General features: G+C 42.0%; 1 protein-coding gene across 2 annotated transcripts in view; it reads right to left on the reverse strand.

Annotated features, from left to right (window-relative positions):
• The window catches only part of LOC129818339 (netrin receptor UNC5D-like), a 298,807-nt gene extending 280,539 nt beyond the window's left edge, over window positions 1–18,268 (reverse strand). For both annotated transcript variants that reach the window (XM_055874134.1, XM_055874133.1), the window contains exon 1: window positions 17,919–18,268. In XM_055874134.1, the coding sequence (XP_055730109.1) occupies window positions 17,919–18,003 (85 nt within the window). In that variant the 5' untranslated portion in view covers window positions 18,004–18,268. The remainder of the gene's footprint in view (window positions 1–17,918) is intronic.
• Window positions 18,269–18,628: the final 360 nt, after the last annotated feature.

The following is an 18,628-nucleotide window of genomic DNA, read 5'->3' on the forward strand; positions in this document are numbered from 1 at the left end:
GGAGTGGCTTCGGGACAACTCTCTGAATGTTCATGAGTGGCCCAGCCAAAACCCAGACTTGAACCCGATCGAACATCTCTGGAGAGCCCTGAAAATAGCTGTGCAGTGACACTCCTCATCCAACATGACAGAGCTTGAGAGGATCTGCAGAGAAGAATGGGAGAAACTCCCCAAATACAGGTGTGCCAAGCTTGTAGTGCTGTAATTGTCACTGATTAAAGGGTCTAAATATTATTTTATGTGCAAACATTTCAAAACCTGTTTTTCCTTTGTCATTATAGGGTATTGTGTGTAGATTGATGAGGGGGGGACAACAATTTAATACATTTTAGAATAAGGCGGTACGTAACAAAATGTGGAAAAAGTCAAGGGGTCTGAATACTTTCCAAATGTACTGTATATATTTTCAAATACACTACCAGTGAAAAGTTTCAGAACACCTACTCATTCAAGGATATTCTTTATTTTTACTATTTTCTACATTGTGGAATAATAATTAAGACATCAAAACTGAAATAACACATACAGAATCATATATTTTATATTTGAGATTCTTCAAATAGCCACCCTTTGCCTTGATGACAGCTTTGCACACTCTTGGCATTCTCCCAACCAGCTTCATGAGGTAGTTACCTGGAATGCATTTCAATGAACAGGTGTGCCTTCTTAAAAGTGAATTTGTGGAATTTATTTCCTTCTTAATGTGTTTGAGCCAATCAGATGTGTTGTGACAAGGTAGGGGGGTATATAGAAGATAGCCCTATTTGGTAGTCCATATTAAGGCAAGAATAGCTCAAATAAGCAAAGAGAAACGACAGTCCATCATTACTTTAAGACCTAAAGGTCAGTCAATACGGAAAATGTCAAGAACTTTGAAAGTTTCTTCAAGTGCAGTTGTAAAAACCATGAAGCACTATGATGAAACTGGATCTCATGAGGACCACCACAGGAATGGAAGACCAATAGTTACCTCTGCAGCAGAGGATAAGTTCATTAGAGTTACCAGACTCAGAAATTGCAACAACACATCTCAACATCAACTGTTCAGAGAAGCCTGTGTGAAATCAGGCCTTCATGGTCAAATTGCTGCAAAGAAACCACTACTAAAGGACATCAATAATAAGAAGAGACTTGCTTGGGCCGAGAAACACGAGCAATGGACATTAGATCGGTGGAAATTAGTCGTTTGGTCTGGAGTCCAAATTGGAGATTTTTGGTTCCAACTGACTTGTCTTTGTGAAACGCGGTGTGGGTGAACGGATGATATCCTCATGTGTCTTTCCCACCGTAAAGCATGGAGGAGGTGTGATGGTGTGGGGGTGCTTTGCTGGTGACACTGTCTGTGATTTATTTAGAATTCAAGGCACACTACCACAGCATTCTGCAGCGATACGCCATCCCATCTGGTTTGCGCTTAGTGGGACTATCATTTGTTTTTCAACAGGACAATGACCCAACACACCTCCAGGTTGTGTTGCTAAGAGTGTGCAAAGCTGTCATCAAGGCAAAGGGTGGCTACTTGAAGAATCTCAAATATAAAATATATTTTGATTTGTTTAACACTTTTTTGTTTACTAAATTATTCCATATGTTATTTCATAGTTTTGATGTCTTCACTATTATTCTTCAATGCAGAAAATAGTAAAAATGAAGAAAAGCCCTTGAATAAGTGGGTGTTCTAAAACTTTTGACCAGTAGTGCAACTGCCCTTTTTCTGGCCCGCAAATTGCATTCGACAAACTCATCGGTAAAAAACGAAATCTGTGGGGAACTCCACTGAATTTTGAAATCCCGATGTGGCCCTCGAACCAAAATTATTGCCCATCCCGCCTTAGGACTGTTGTCACAATGACGTGGCAGAATGGCAGTGGTTAGCATGACTAACATACAGTATTTATGGTGGTATGTGTTTTCTATTGTAGTGCTAAGGTAGCTCTAACCACAAAAGACAGTCAAGCCTCTCTTGACGATTTAGCCCAAGGCTTGGTTATTCTTACATAATTTGTTAAACCTGTGACGTAGTTACAAACATACCGGTCTGGTTATGCCTGTGGAGGTAACCACACAAGCGATGTTACTGGTGCTGGTTGCTCTTCTCAATTTCCACATTTCAATTTGAGGGCTGTTCACTTCAACTTGACATTTCAATTTAAGATGTGTTCACTTTATTGCGGTGAACACAGGCCTTGTCAGGACATGTGTAGCTGCTATGTTTGGAGTAGGGGATCAAACTGACACTTACAAGAAAAATACACCAGAAGAAAACGGACCCTTTTCCCCTCTAATATGCAGCTAGCATCACCTCTTGACTACAGAAAGAGGGCTATTGGATGCAAAGCTGTGCCAGCACATCCGCCGGTGGCGATTTGATATCGATGGTTAACCTCATCACTCACTAGTATAAATGGTGATCAAATATGTATGTGGGTTTGTGATTAGGCGCGATACGAGGGCATGTGTCAATAAAACACCAGATATCACAGAGCACAGCAGAAGGATGCAAAGACAAAATCTCAACTTGAGGGCATCAGAGTGTAACTGTTAACTTATGCAGAAGTCATCCTCTGCTTTTCTCTCTCTCTAGCCATTATAATGTGTATATACAGTATGAGAGTCATGCAGGGCGCTGTGGCTCGAGGCTGGTTTGTCCTCTGCTCTGAAGGAAAAGCAGTGAGTGCTTTAAAAACCATGAGATTAAATGAAACAGAGATCTTTATCGATTCGGCCTCCCTGTGTTGCGAAGCAAAGGTAGCCTAGATGAATACGTTCCATGGACTCCGCATCGATGAAAACAATAGATGTTATCAGTCTTAATGGTGGACAGAAGTCCTTAGGCTGAAGGAGACACTCATCAAAGTTCCCTCTCTTTACTCAACATCGTGTAACCTTGCTACGGCCTTGTCACTCAAACACATCGAAAGGAGACATTAACCTACAACACTGTCCCAGTGGATAAACAGATTTAGATTCCGCTGTTCAACTCAATATCCCCTCTGCCTATAAACAGGAAGGAAGAGAGGAGGAATTCAGAATCAGGAACACCTCTGGCTGAATGGTAATAAACACAAAGCGGCTAGTGGATAAAGGCAGGGGGCTCGTTTTACCGTACTCGCTCGAATTTCACTTTTAAATGAATAGTAATTTGTTTTCATTTAAATGTAAATCAGGGGGAGCAAATGGAATTACGTTGACAGTCATCGGTGGAGTAAACCGTCTCGCCCACCCGCCCACCAACCCTGAGCACCGGAGGGCCCTGGGCCACCTACTAACTGACGGCCGGGGAAAAAAACAACAAGCTGATGTGCAGTGGGTGACCTCAGGGGTAGACAGTCAACTGCGGTGGCTCCCCTGCCCCCACCGTCCGCCTTGCCATTTGAAGTTCCGGTGGCATTGTGCCATAGCAGCACGATTTTGTATGCTGATTAAACCCATAATGCATTCCTGTTGTAGACACCGACACAATGGCATAGCACATTAGAAAGGGGGTGAGAGAGGGGAGATAAAAAAAGGAGTGAGAGAGACATAGAAAGGGAGAGATAGAGAGAAGGGAACAAATGATATGAGAGGGAGATGAGAGAGCTTTATCTAGAGGGATGTAGAGGGAGCGAGAGAGCATTATCTAGAGGGATGTAGAGGGAGCGAGAGAGCATTATCTAGAGAGATGTAGAGGGAGCGAGAGAGCATTATCTAGAGAGATGTAGAGGGAGCGAGAGAGCATTATCTAGAGGGATGTAGAGGGAGCGAGAGAGCATTATCTAGAGAGATGTAGAGGGAGCGAGAGAGCATTATCTAGAGAGATGTAGAGGGAGCGAGAGAGCATTATCTAGAGAGATGTAGAGGGAGTGAGAGAGCATTATCTAGAGAGATGTAGAGGGAGCGAAAGAGCATTATCTAGAGGGATGGAGAGAGGGAGCGAGAGAGCATTATCTAGGGAGATGGAGAGAGGGAGCGAGAGAGCATTATCTAGAGAGATGTAGAGAGGGAGCGAGAGAGCCTTATCTAGGGAGATGGAGAGAGGGAGCGAGAGAGCATTATCTAGAGAGATGTAGAGAGGGAGCGAGAGAGCATTATCTAGAGGGATGGAGAGAGGGAGCGAGAGAGCATTATCTAGGGAGATGGAGAGAGGGAGCGAGAGAGCATTATCTAGAGAGATGTAGAGAGGGAGCGAGAGAGCCTTATCTAGGGAGATGGAGAGAGGGAGCGAGAGAGCATTATCTAGAGAGATGTAGAGAGGGAGCGAGAGAGCAATATCTAGAGGGATGGAGAGAGGGAGCGAGAGAGCATTATCTAGAGAGATGTAGAGGGAGCGAGAGAGCATTATCTAGAGGGATGGAGAGAGGGAGCGAGAGAGCATTATCTAGAGAGATGTAGAGAGGGAGCGAGAGAGCAGTATCTAGAGGGATGGAGAGAGGGAGCGAGAGAGCAGTATCTAGAGGGATGGAGAGAGGGAGCGAGAGAGCCTTATCTAGGGAGATGTAGAGAGGGAGCGAGAGAGCATTATCTAGACTTCTAGAGGGATGTAAGAGAGGGAGCGAGGCATGAGGCGTGGAAAGGATTTGAAATAATTTGCAGGGCTGTCTCCACCATCTGCTGCAGACACAGGTGTGCCTCTCAGTCCCGTAGTGCTCTGTCTCCCACCACGGCAGCACAGCAGGAGGATTGCTGTTATACACCCAACCACTAAAATACTCTAACAACTAAAATACTCTAACAAAGGCAAACCCCTCTCTGAGGAGAAAAACACAGGTCTCATAACGAGAAACAAAGCGCCTGGCTCTGCAGCATGGGCTAAATCACCTAATCCAGGTTGTAACGCGGTAAATTAAATAATTAAAGAAATTGTGCCAATGTTTTTAGAAGTAAGAGTAACTTGTTAAAATAAATATGTGTTTGTGTTGATGAATAATGGGAAATAAATTGAGTGATTATGCAAATCCTTCGGCAGGTAACTAGAGTTTTAGTTGCATGTGATTATGATTGCCCAGCAAAACCTAGAAGCCGTCTAAAACCTTCAGTTCAAGGCTGATGGTGAATGCTCATTTTGAAAGCCTCCATTGCATTCTAATATTGCATTAGATAATTTTTTGCAGAGTTGAGAATTTCTGAAAAGAGAGCGTAGAGGAAATCTTCAAAGGGCCTTGGAAATTCATTCCCCATTTTATTGTAAGGAAGAAAAAGCCTTGTCGGTTTTACAAGCCGTGGTGCCTGAGGTGAGGGAGCGAGGCAAGGGCCTTTTCTCAATTGGATTTGCACAACTCCTGTGTCCTCTCTCACCTGCTTTTCAAGAAGGCCAATGGCAATCAAGGAGAGGCAGCAAGGAGAATGAACGTGGACAGAAATGCGCTGTATGAAAGGAGAGACTCCTCTCCACTTATCACATCAGGCAAACAATGGTTCATAAATATTTAAAGTGAAAAAAATTATTTAGCTAGTTGTGCAAGACATTTTATGCAAAAAAGGATAAGTAGCTTATCATTTTTAAATGTTTGCATGCTTTCTCCTTCGGAAAAAAACAACTGTTTCAAAAGTGGTGTGGCAGATATCAAAACTCTTCAGTGAAGGACACGGGTAGGATACACATGGCTACCCTTGTTGAAAGGTGGCACTCTCCTCAACCACTTTTCGGTTTCCGGGTCACGGAGGAGACAGACGGACGAGAGGACGGAGGACAGACCTTTTCCGAAATGAGAAAAGGTCAGAGTTAATCTGTCGAGAGGCTATGCTGCACCACAATGACACTCACAAACACTTTAATCAGCCTAGGAGGAAAGACGGACAAACAGGGAAGGGGTGCTATGAATAATGTATGAGCGGCAGGTAGCCAGTGGTTAGAGTTTTGGGCAAGTAACCGAAAGATCGCTGGTTCGAATAACCGAGCTGACAAGGTTAAAAAACGGCCGATGTGCCCTTGAGCAAGGCTCTTAACTCTAATTTTCTTCAGGGGTGTCATACTACTATGGCTGACCCTGTAAAACAACACATTTCACTGCCCCTATCAGGTGTATGACAACATATACTGAACAAAAATAAAATCGCAACATGTAAAGTGTTGCTCCCATGTTTCATGAGGTGAAATAAAAGATCCTAGAAATTGTCCATACGCACAAAAAGCTTATTTCTTTCAAATGTTTTGCACAAATTTGTTTACATCCCTGTGAGTGACAATTTTTTCTTTGCCAAGATAAATCCATCCACCTGACAGGTGTGGCATATAAAGAAGCTGATTTACAACATGATCATTACACAGGAGCACCTTGTGCTGGGGACAATAAAAGGACACAAATGTATAGTTTTGTCACACAACACAATGCCACAGATGTCTCAAATTTTGAGGGAGCGTGCAATTGGTATACTGACTGCAGGAATGTCCACCAGAGCTGAACACCTGAGAAATTATGGTTAATTTCTCTACCATAAGCCAGCTCCAATGTCGTTTTAGAGAATTTGGCAGTACGTCTAACGGGTCTCACAACCGCAGACCACATGTAAGGACGCCAGCCCAGGACCTCCACATCCAGCTTCTTCACCTGCGGGATGATCTGAGACCAGGCACCCGGACAGCTGGTGAAATTGTAGGTTTGCACAACCGAAGAATTTCTGTCAGAAACTGTCTCAGGGAAGCTCATGTGTGTGCTCGTTGTCCTCAACAGGGTCTTGACCTGACTGCAGTACGGCGTCGTAACCGACTTCAGTGGACAAATGCTCACCTTCGATGGCAAATAGCATGCTGGAGAAGTGTGCTCTCCACGGATGAATCACAGTTTCAATTATACAGTGCAGATGGTAGACAGCGTGTATGGTGTTGTATGGGCGAGCGCGTTGCTGATGTCAACATCATGAACAGAGTAACCCCATGGTGGCGGTGGGGTTATGGTATGAGCAGGCATAAGCTAGGGAAAACAAACACAATTGCATTTTATCGATGGCAATTTGAATGCACAGTTTGACCATGACGAGATCCTGAGGCCATTCATCTGCCGACATCACCTCAATGTTTCAGTATGATAATGCACGGCCCCATGTCGCAAGGATCTGTACACAATTCCTGGAGGCTGGAAATGTCCCAATTCTTCCATGGCCTGCATACTCACCAGACATATCACCCATTGAGCATGTCTGGGATGCTCTGGATCCACATGTACGAGAGCGTGTTCCCGTTCCCGCCAATATCCAACAACTTCGCACAGCTATTGAAACAGAGTGGAACAACATTCCATAGGTCACAATCAGCAGCTGGATCAACTCTATGCAAATGATATGTGTCGTGCTGCATGAGGCAATTGGTGATCACACCAGATACTGACTAGTTTTCTGATCCGTGCCCCTACCTATTTTTTTAAGGTATCTGTGACCAACAGATGCATATGGGGCGGCAGGTAGCCTAGCGGTTAGAGCGTTGGACTAGTAACCGAAAGGTTGCAAGATTGAATTCCAGAGCCGATAAGGTAAAAATCTGTCGTTCTGCCCCTGAACAAGGCAGTTAACCCACTGTTCCTAGGCTGTCATTGAAAATAAGAATTTGTTCGTAACTGGCTTGCCTAGTTAAATAAAGTTAAAATAAAATAAAAATCTGTATACCCAGTCATGTGAAATCCATAGATTAGGGCCTACTGAATTTATTTAAATTGACTGATTTCTTTATATGTAACTCAGTAAAACCTTTGGATTTGTTGCATGTTGCGTTCATATTTTTGTTCAGTGTAATATTTTTTTTAACCTCCCAATCTAGTCCTCCTTCACTTCCACGCTACAAAGAACACGCCTGATTGGAATTCAAAAAAAAAAAATGGGGGACCGATGGCAAAATTGGGATTGGAGAACGGATCACTGGTCAGGCCAGCCACCTTGCCAAGTATTGCATCACTTGGTCCCTTCATGGTTAGTGAGGGATCTGACAGTAATGAAACGTCTTACGTCTGTGTGAGAAGTCTGTCTTGTCCATGACAGACACAGGACGCTAATATGATTAGCGAACTGCTAGTGTCAAACACTGCCACCGCCAAGTTAATAGATTTCCTTATAACCACCTTGGTTGAGCTTGGCTAAATCCATAATTTCCTACACTGAGATGTAACAGTAGACCAGATTTTGGGGTGTTTTAAAAATACAGACAATCCTCTCTGAAGCTTGCTAATTTCAATTGTCAAGGTAATGCTAGTCCATGTAAGTCACTGACCTATTATTATATATTACATGATTACATGATGCTACTTGCATATGATTAAGTTTATAGCAAAGGTTATATTGTTGATATACAGGTATATAAGTACACACACAAAACCTCTGGGCTGTTTGGATGACCCTGGGTTGCAGGCATTGGGTCACTTAGTTGGGTTGCTTCCTTTAAAAAGAACAAGGTTGGGTTGTTGATGCTGGGTTATTAATGCTGGGTTATTGAGATATGACCTAGTCAGATCAGAATACTGGAGTGGCTTATTAGGGGCTTATTCTTGGCCACCTGTGGGAAAAAATGTAACTCCAGTTAATCAGTTCTGTTGTATTGTTATCACGTGTTAAGGTTGAACAGTGACATTTTCTAGCTTTAATGAAGCTTACACAAGTGTATGAGTTCCTTATTAAGAGCCTATGCAAATTCTAATGTTGGGATAGTTCCTACTTTGTTACAAATATGTTATATTAAAATGTCATCATTTGAAAACTTAACATGATGAACATGAATGACATTTACTCTCACAAGTGGCCAAAAACGTATATCTGAAAGCCACACCCCTAATAAACCATGCCTCCTGAACATAACCTAAGGGTTACATTAAAAAAGACCTAGCTGCTGGGTCAACCCAGAATGTAAATGAATAAAAACATAACACATGGTAAATTAAACCATGTTTGGGTAATCCCAACAACCCAACATGTTGGGTTATTCCCAAAACCCAACTGGCTGGGTCAAAATAGAGCAGTAGTACAGTATTGATGAATGTATTTGTTCTTGTCTGATCTTTCAGTCATTTATTCAGGCACACAGTCTACAGCCATTGAATCTATTTTGCTCTATGTTAGTATTACCAATTTTGCTGTATGGCATCAATAATATATTATGCACTAGCTGCATATCATTGGTTGATTGTGGTGCTGGTGTTCACACACATCCCCAAGGACTAGCACTAGCCATATTAAGAAAGGTATCAATGTTGTCTAAGTGTATACTCATTGATTCATCCAGGCACCAATCTTTACTTTCTATCTTCCAGGACCAAAACCTTTCCAAACACACCTTTTTTCTCTTCTTCTCAGCCCTCGAAGTCATTAAATATTTATTTGCTTTTGATTACCTTTAAAATTAATTCATCAGGGAGCGAGGTGACAGATGCTTGCTGTTATTGACGAATGCTGCCATGGCAATGACGGATAACATCAGATACCCCAGCATGCCACTCTCCAACCCTCCCGCCTTCCCCTCTCCCTAGTCCCCCTCTCTCTCCATCCCTCCATCTCTCTCACTCTGTCTTCCTCCCTCCATCAGGTGAGGAATAGCTCCAGAGCCAAAGTATTTGTCACAGCAACAATCTGCTGAAACTAAATTACACTGATAGGAGCTGCAAGGGAGGGAGGGAAAAAAACAGAGGAGAAAGGGAGGGGATATTTATTAAATGAAAGCTTTCTGGAGAACAGTTAAGTGTTTCTCATTGGCGGAGCAGGGCAAAAGGTTGAGAAGTTGAGAGAGAGAGAGGTTGAGAGAGAGAGAGAGGTTGAGAGAGAGAAAGAGGTTGAGAGAGAGAGAGGTGGAGAGAGAGCTGCACTTCCTAACCTCTTGCCAAATGTATGACCATATTAGAGACACATATTTCCCTCAGATTACACAGATCCACAAAGAATTCGAAAAGAAACAGGATTTTGTTCAATTTCACCCATATCTACTGAGTGAAATACCACAAATACCACAGAGGTGGTGAATGGTGAATTGAGGATGGGCAGCTATCTCCAAGGCTCCCCTTTCAGCACCCTTTTTAGCAAACGCTTGACAGCAACACAATGTTCCTATCGAACACAGAGAGGAAAGCTCAAAGGCTGCAGAGAGACAACGGTTGCAGAGCGGTGTAGCACATCTTCAGCAGAGTGGAGTTGACAACACTTGAGGCTTCAGCACATCCCATACACATATGAAGAGAGACACAAACTAACACACATGGGTGAACACACACGCACAAACACACACACACCAAAACAGTGGGGGGAAATCACGGGAGGTTCGTAATGACAACAGCTCATATAAGCCAACAAAGATACACCACAAAGATGTCAAATGAGAGAAACAAATCCAACAAAAAACAAGATTCCATATAAATCCATGGATGAGGAATATGTTAAAATAGACTTTTCTATTTTTCTCTCTCTGCCCCATAGCAAAATGTGTAGAATTGCAGAAAACTTGCTATAAAGGTCCAATGCAGCCAGATGTAAGTTAGTCTTGCGGTCAGCTATCTAAACTTGCAGTAATCATGGTCGAATCACCGACAGTGGCGCCCCCATTGATTTTCTTGTAACTCTCAGTCATATATCACGTAAAAAACTGCATTTCTCTCCACCCTATGGCAAAATGTGTAGAATTGCGGGAAAATAGCTGTAAAACTGCGTAGTTAGTGAGTTATTATCCCAGTTATAAATCATTTGTAATTCAGCAATGAGGGAGTGATTGCTTCCTACAAGAGCACAAAACATGCACATTCCTAGACTTCTTATTTTTGTCTTAAAGGTGCAGTGTTGAATAAACAGGTTTGAATAAACTAGCCAATCGGCTGAGATTAGCATAATTTGTCTGATTATCTATAATAATGGTATTGGAATAATAATGCATTTTATTTTGTAAAGTAGTTTCTTGCATAAAAACACAACATTTTTAGTCACATCCTTGTCTGAAGGACAAGCAAGTTAATGTCAAGGATCTCGTGTTTTTTTTTGGGGGGGGGGGGATTTGTCTCATGTAATGTAAGGCCAACATTGAACACCACACATTGGCTGCTACTGTAGGCTGAATGACAGAGCGTTCAGGCTGTGAATAGACCGTATACACCTCCAGGCTGTGTAAGGGCTATGTGACCAAGAATGAGAGTGATGGAGTGCTGCATCAGATGACCTGTCCTCCACAATCGCCCGACCTCAACCCAAGTGAGATGGTTTGGACTGCTAAGTGAAGGAAAAGCAGCCAATAAGTGCTCAGCATATGTGGGAACTCCTTCAAGACTGTTGGAAAAGCTTTCCAGGTGAAGCTGGTTGAGAGAATGCCAAGAGTGTGCAAAGCTGTCATCAAGGAAAATGGTGGCTATTTGAAGAATCTCAAATTTAAAATATATTTTAATTTGTTTAACACATTTTTGGTTATTACATGATTCCATATGTGTTATTTCATAGATATTCTACAAAGTAGAAAATAATAAAAAAAGAAAGAAAAACCTGGATATACAAGGTGTGTCAGAACTTCTGACTGGTCCTGTATGTACAGTTAGTCGGAAGTTTACATACACCTTAGGCAAATACATTTAAAGTCAGTTTTTCACAATTCATGACATTTAATCAGAGTAAAAATTCCCTGTCTTAGGTCAGTTAGGATCACCACTTTATTTTAAGAATGTGAAATGTCAGAATAATAGTTGAGAGAATGGATTATTTTAACTTTCATTTCTTTCATCACATTCCCAATGGGTCAGAAGTTTACATACCCTCAATTAGTATTTGGTAGCATTGCCTTTAAATAGTTTAACTTGGGTCAGACATTTCAGGTAGCCTTCCACAAGCTTCCCACAATAAGTTGGGTGAATTTTGGCCCATTCCTCCTGACACAGCTGGTGCAACTGTGTCAGGATTGTAGCCCTCCTTGCTCGCACACACTTTTTCAGTTCTGCACAAAAATGTTCATATAGGATTGAGATCAGGGCTTTGTGATGGCCACTCCAATACCTTGACTTTGTTGTCCTTAAGCCATTTTGCAACAACTTTGGAAGTATGCTTGGGGTCATTGTCCATTTGGAAGACCCATTGCGACCAAGCTTTAACTTCCTGACTGATGTCTTGTGATGTTGCTTCAATATATCCACATAATTTTCCTACTTCATGATGCCATCTATTTTGTGAAGTGCACCAGACCCTCCTGCAGCAAAGCACCCCCACAACATGATGCTGCCACCCCCGTGCTTCACGGTTGGGATGGTGTTCTTCGGCTTGCAAGCATCCCCCTTTTCCCTCCAAACATAACAATGGTGTTTATGGCCAAACAGTTCTATTTTTGTTGTATCAGACCAGAGGACAATTCTCCAAATAGTACGATCTTTGTCCCCATGTGCAGTTGCAAACCGTAGTCTGGCTTTTTTATGGCGGTTTTGGAGCAGTGGCTTCTTCCTTGCGGAGCGGCCTTTCATGTTATGTCGATATAGGACTCGTTTTACTGTGGATATAGATACTTTGTACCTGTTTCCTCCAGCATCTTCACAAGGTCCTTTGCTGTTGTTCTGGGATTGATTTGCACTTTTTGCACCAAAGTACGTTAATCTCTAGGAGACAGAACGTGTCTCCTTCCTGAGCGGTATGACGGCTGCGTGGTCCCATGGTGTTTATACTTGCATACTATTGTTTGTACAGATGAACGTGGTACCTTCAGGCGTTTGGAAATTGCTCCCAAGGATGAACCAGACTTGTGGAGTTCCACAAAAAAAATTCAGTCTTGGCTGAGATCATTTGATTTTCCCATGATGTCAAGCAAAGAGGCACTGAGTTTGAAGGTAGGCCTTGAAATACTTTCACAGGTACACCTCCAATTTTCTGGAATTTTCCAAGCTGTTTAAAGACACAGTCAACTTAGTGTATGTAAACTTCTGACCCACTGGAATTGTGATACAGTGAATTAAAATTTGAAATAATCTGTCTGTAAACAATTGTTGGAAGAATGACTTGTGCCATGCACAAAGAAGATGTCCTAACCGACTTGCCAAAACTATAGTTTGTTAACCTGTTGAGGCTGGGGGCGCTGTTGTCACTATTTATGCTAATCGTGTAATTTTTGAAACGGCTTCCCACAAAATTCTTGATCGTACAATATGCATATTATTATTATTATTGGATAGAAAACAGTCTATAGTTTCTATAGGAGTTGAAATTTTGTCTCTAAGTGGAACAGAACCCATTCTACAGCAATTTCCCTGACATGGAGTCAGATTTCAGAAATGTTGGCCCCTGATCTGGAGTCAGTTAAAAGGCCACAGTTATTGCTATGAGTATACGGACACTGCTTACGTCTTCCCCTGGATGCCTTTACGTGATGACGATTTGAATGGGGTCGATTGCGCGTTCACAGGCACTACAAATTAAAAAACCCTGTAGCTAGGAACTCTTTTCTTGCTGCGTAATGCGCCTGGAGGACATCGACCCGCACTTGTTCCAAGCATTAGTGGAGGGAGTAATATTACTCTGGTCATGTTTCTACTCGTTATAGTAGTTAAAAACATCATAAGGTAGTTAATTTAAAGCGTTTTATAGCAATTTATATCCGTTTAGTGCGATTTTGGGACATTTATTTCTGAAACGCTGTGAATTGCTGGGCACGCTTCCAGTTCATCCCGAACGCAGTTGGCATTTCCACATGGCAAGAGGACAGCTTTCCACCAAAAGACGATTAGACCCAAGAAAGGATCCTTTGCCCAAGATACTGATGGAAGAACAGCTCAAAGTAGGACATTTTTATTATGATAAATCGTGTTTCTGTCGAAAAATGTTAGTGGCTTAGGACGCCATGTTTTTTGACGTAGCTTCGCTTGGCGCAAACTGTATTGAAAAGTAAGGATAATTTAAAAAATGTAATTCCGCGATTGTATTAAGAATTAAATTGTCTATCAATCCCTGTCCACCCTATATTTTTTAGTCACGTTTATGAGTATTTATGTATAAGAGTAGATCACTGTCTAATATGGCGCACGGACATTTTCTCACCAGCTGGGCTACATTTCACATTGTCTAACCATGATTTTGGTGGCTAAATATAAACATTTTCGATCAAACTCTATATGGATTGTGTAATATGATGTTACAGGAGTGTCATCTGAAGAATTCTGAGAAGGTTAGTGAAAAAATTTATATATTTTGGCGATGTTGACGTTATCGCTCACTTTGGCTAGAATCAATGCTGGGCTGCTATGTGCTATGTGCTATGCTAATATAACGATTTATTGTGTTTTCGCTGTAAGACACTTAGAAAATCTGAAATATTGTCTGTATTCACAGGATCTGTGTCTTTCGATTAGTGTATGCTGTGTATTTTTACGAAATGTTTGATGATTAGTAAGTAGGTAAACACGTTGCTCTATGTAGTTATTCTAGTCCATTTGTGACGGTGGGTGCAATTGTAACCTATGCCATCTACCTGAAATATGCACATTTTTCTAACAAAACCTATCCCATAAATATGTTATCAGACTGTCATCTGATGAGTTTTTTTCTTGGTTAGGGGCTATAAATATCTTAGTTTAGCCGAATTGGTGATAGCTACTGGTGTTGGTGGACAAATAAAAGATGGTGGATTATGCTAATGTGTTTTTAGGTAATAGATTTACATCTTTACATATTGTGTCTTCCCTGTAAAACATTTTAAAAATCGGACATGTTGGCTGGATTCACAAGATCTGTGTCTTTCATTAGCTGTATTGGACTTTAATGTGTGAAAGTTAAATATTTAAAAAAAAAAAATTTTTTGAATTTCGCGGCTCTGCCTTTTCAGTGGGGGTGGGGGGGGAGTGCCGCTAGCGGCACCCTCAGCCTAGACAGGTTAACAAGAAATGTGTGGAGTGGTTGAAAACCCAGTTTTAATGACTCCAACCTAAGTGTATGTAAACTTCCGACTCTACTCTGTACAACTGCAGGCGATGTCTCGATTGTGCTTCTGATATAGTGGATCATAAAACAAGTATACATAACAGAATAATATAACATGGAAACAGGCATTAGGATATTATCACCAAAGGATGGGTGAGCACACATAAGAGCTGATCAGTTTTATCAATGGTCTGGATATATCCATTATCCTCTATTGAGATTCAGAACAACAAACATAATTAGGGGTAGGAAGCTACTGGTGCCAAGACAGTAAGAATGAGGAGAAAAATTACAGAGGAAGGAAGAGTGAAAATGACAATAAGTGTTATTTACAAGCCTGAAAGGATGGGGATGGATCCAATGCCTTATTAATAAACTTAAGCAGACCGATGCACCGTTTCCCAATACACAGTATCACAACCTACTCAGCCACAACCCCAACAGCTGAATATAGTCCTAAATCTAATATTTATATTATGCAGGTTCAAGTTGATTTCAATACTTGATATGCAAGAATCAAATCCTTAGGGCTATTTCGCTAATTGACTTGCAAATGCCTCATTGTAAGATATGGTTTACGTCAAGAGGTCAGGGTTGATTCAACAGGGAGGAAAACATCGTGATAGGGTCCAGTGAGACCAATAGCAGGACTTACAGTGCATTCAGAAAGTATTGACCCATTGATTTTTTCCACATTTTGATACGTTACAGCCTTATTCTAAAATTGATTAAATTAAAAATGTTCTTCATCAATATATACACAATTCCCCATAATGACAAAGCAAAAAAAAACATTTAGAAATTGTGGCAAATCTATTAAAAATAAAAAACAGAAATACCTTATTTACATAAGTATTCAGACCCTTTGCTATAAGCCTCGAAATTGAGCTCAGGTGTGTCCTGTTTCCATTGATCAACCTTCTACAACTTGGAGTCCACCTGTGGTAAATTCAATTGATTGGACATGATATGGAAAGGCACACACCTGTCTACGTAAGTCCCACATTTGACAGTGCATGTCAGAGCAAAAACCAAGCCATGAATTGTCCGTAGAGCTCTGAGACAGGATTGTGTCGAGGCACAGATCTGGGGAGGGTACCAAAATATTTCAGCAGCATTGAAGGTCCCCAAGAACACCGTGTCCTCCATCATTATTAAATGGAAGACGTTTGGAACCACCAAGACTCTTCCTAGAGCTCACGGCCAAATTGGGGGGAGAAGGGCCTTGGTCAGGGAGGTCACCAAGAACCCAATGTTCACTCTGACAGAGCTACAAAGTTCCTATGTGGAGATGGTAGAACCTTCCAGAAGGACAACTATCTCTGCAGCAGTCCACCAATCAAGGCCTTTATGGTAGACTGGCCAGACGGAAGCCACTCCTCAGTAAAATGCACATGACAGCCCGCTTGGAGTTTGCCAAAAGGCACCTAAAGGACTCAGACCATGACAAACAAGATTCTCTGATCTGAAGAAACCAAGATTGAACACGGGCATAAATGCCAAGCATTAAGTCTAGAGGAAAGCTGGCACCATCCCTACAGTGAAGCATGGAGGTGGCAGCATAATGCTTGGGGATGTTATTCAGCGGCAGGGACTGGGACACTAGTCAGGATCGAGGGAAAGATGAACGGAGCAAAGTGCAGAGAGATCTTTGATGAAAACCTGCTCCAGAGCTCTCAGGACTTCAGACTGGGGAGAAGGTTCACCTTCCAACAGGACAACGACCCTAAGCACACAGCCAAGACAACACAGGAGTGCCTGGACTTGAACCCGATCTATCATCTCTGGAGAGACCTGAAAATAGCTGTGCAGCGACACTCCTCATCCAACCTGACAGAGCTTGAGAGGATCTTCAGAGAAGAGTGGGAGAAACTCCCCAAATACAGGTGTGCCAAGCTTGTAGCGTCATACCCAAGAAGACTCGAGGCTGCAATTGCTGCCAAAGGTGCTTCAACAAAGTACTGAGTAAAGGGTCTGAATACTTATGTAAATGCTATATTTCCGTTTTATTTTTATTTTAAACATTTGTTTAAAAAAAATCTATAAACGTGTTTTTGTTTTGTCATTATGGGGTGTTGTGTGTAGATTGATGAGAGGAAAGTCAAGGGGTCTGAATACTTTCTGAATGCACTCTATATCAGTCGAATCGTACCAAACAGTCTAATGATCATGTTATTCACCCTAACACAATTTAATTCTCAAACGAGGTTAAGTTGCAATTACAACATTTTCCAACTCAATCAAATATGTCCAAGCTGTCACTATCAACTATGTGTTACATAAAAGAGCAGTGTTTGGGATGTGAACCATTCACTCTCTCCTGGAGAAACCATCACAGCAACACCTGTCAGTGAATAGAATAACTGACAGAGCGGTGCGCAACGAGTTAATTCACTCACACTAAATACCAAAAGGCGTCTCTCCGGGAAACATTTGGACCATCATAAACAGCCAGTCAGTCAGTCTTTATCTTGAATATTGTCACGTAGCTTCACTTCAGCCTTCTGCACTGTGTGTGGGTCGATGGAATATCCACGGTTGTCCCTGCTACGCATCACATCATTCAAAACATCTTGACAGTTTGTGGCCATGGAAATCAAATGTTTTTATATGTTCTAGCTTGAATTCACAAATGTTATCGTAAAAACATCCGAAACAGAAACTGATGGCGACATGTCATGTGTAGCCTAAAAGTGAATCAAGGCGGAGGTTAATCAAACCGCGAGCGTGGTGCTGGTTCACATGCCTGTTGCAATTTCGATCCATACGCAGAGGTCCATGACACAGTTCAAACCCGGGGATAAAACGCAGCATTGAGAAACATTTAAACTCCCTAGAATAATCCTTCAACGGTCAGATATGATGGGAAAAAAAATATTTGTATCATATAAACTCACATGCACAGGCTATAATAGGTGCTACAAATGCGGACTTGTGTTGACAGAAGAAGGGGAAGTATTTAAAATGCGGAGAAAATAACGGCAAAGTTTAGCCTTGTGCAATTGGATCCCATAAAACACACCCTGACAACTTTAGAGCAAATACCTGCACGTGCACAACACGCTGGTCTATCAAAAAAGTCACACATTCTAAACTGTTCTTACCTCGGGCCAAGGTAGTCGGGAACTGCAAACAGAGAAACACAACGATGCCCAAACTCAGGTAGCATCCTCCCGAAAACTGTCCCATCACTGCGCCGGTTTTCTTCCTTCCTATCTGACCCGCGGATTCTGCGCGCGGAACTTGAGCATTTGCAGTCGTTGACCTTGTCACCAGTAACAGGTTACCCCGCACTGATGACGTTTAGACAGGGCCAGTCTGTCGCCACCTCAGCCGAGGAAGGCTAAGAGTGGCGGCATATCTGGTTCGCAGAGCAGACAGTGAGATGGATAGATGTGTGTGTTTCGGTGGTCGGGCAGCCTGTGAGAGAGAGTGAAATAATTAAACCTCGCAAGCCAATAGCTAGCTCTCGGCTTTGGGGCGGAGAGAGAGAGGCTGGGGTAGAGGTGATAGGCTACTGAGGAGCGAAATCCAGATTATCGACAGAGAAACCACAGATGACCACTGCGTGAGTCATTGAATCAATTTAGCGACACAATCATCTATCCAGTTTTTCCTTAATGTCAGTGCGGAATCATTTTGAATAGATTTTATCCTTATGATGCAAACCGCCAGTCCCTTTGTGGATTCTGAAAACAAATGCTTTATTTGCTTGTGAATTATTTTTTGAGTCCTTTTAAAGGAAAGAATGTATGAAGACATTACCAACGAAATTGGATTCTCTGGGTATAGGTTTCAGGGAATCATTCAAATA

This window comes from Salvelinus fontinalis, chromosome 21 (assembly GCF_029448725.1).
Source record: "Salvelinus fontinalis isolate EN_2023a chromosome 21, ASM2944872v1, whole genome shotgun sequence".
NCBI classification, from domain to species: Eukaryota; Metazoa; Chordata; class Actinopteri; order Salmoniformes; family Salmonidae; genus Salvelinus; species Salvelinus fontinalis.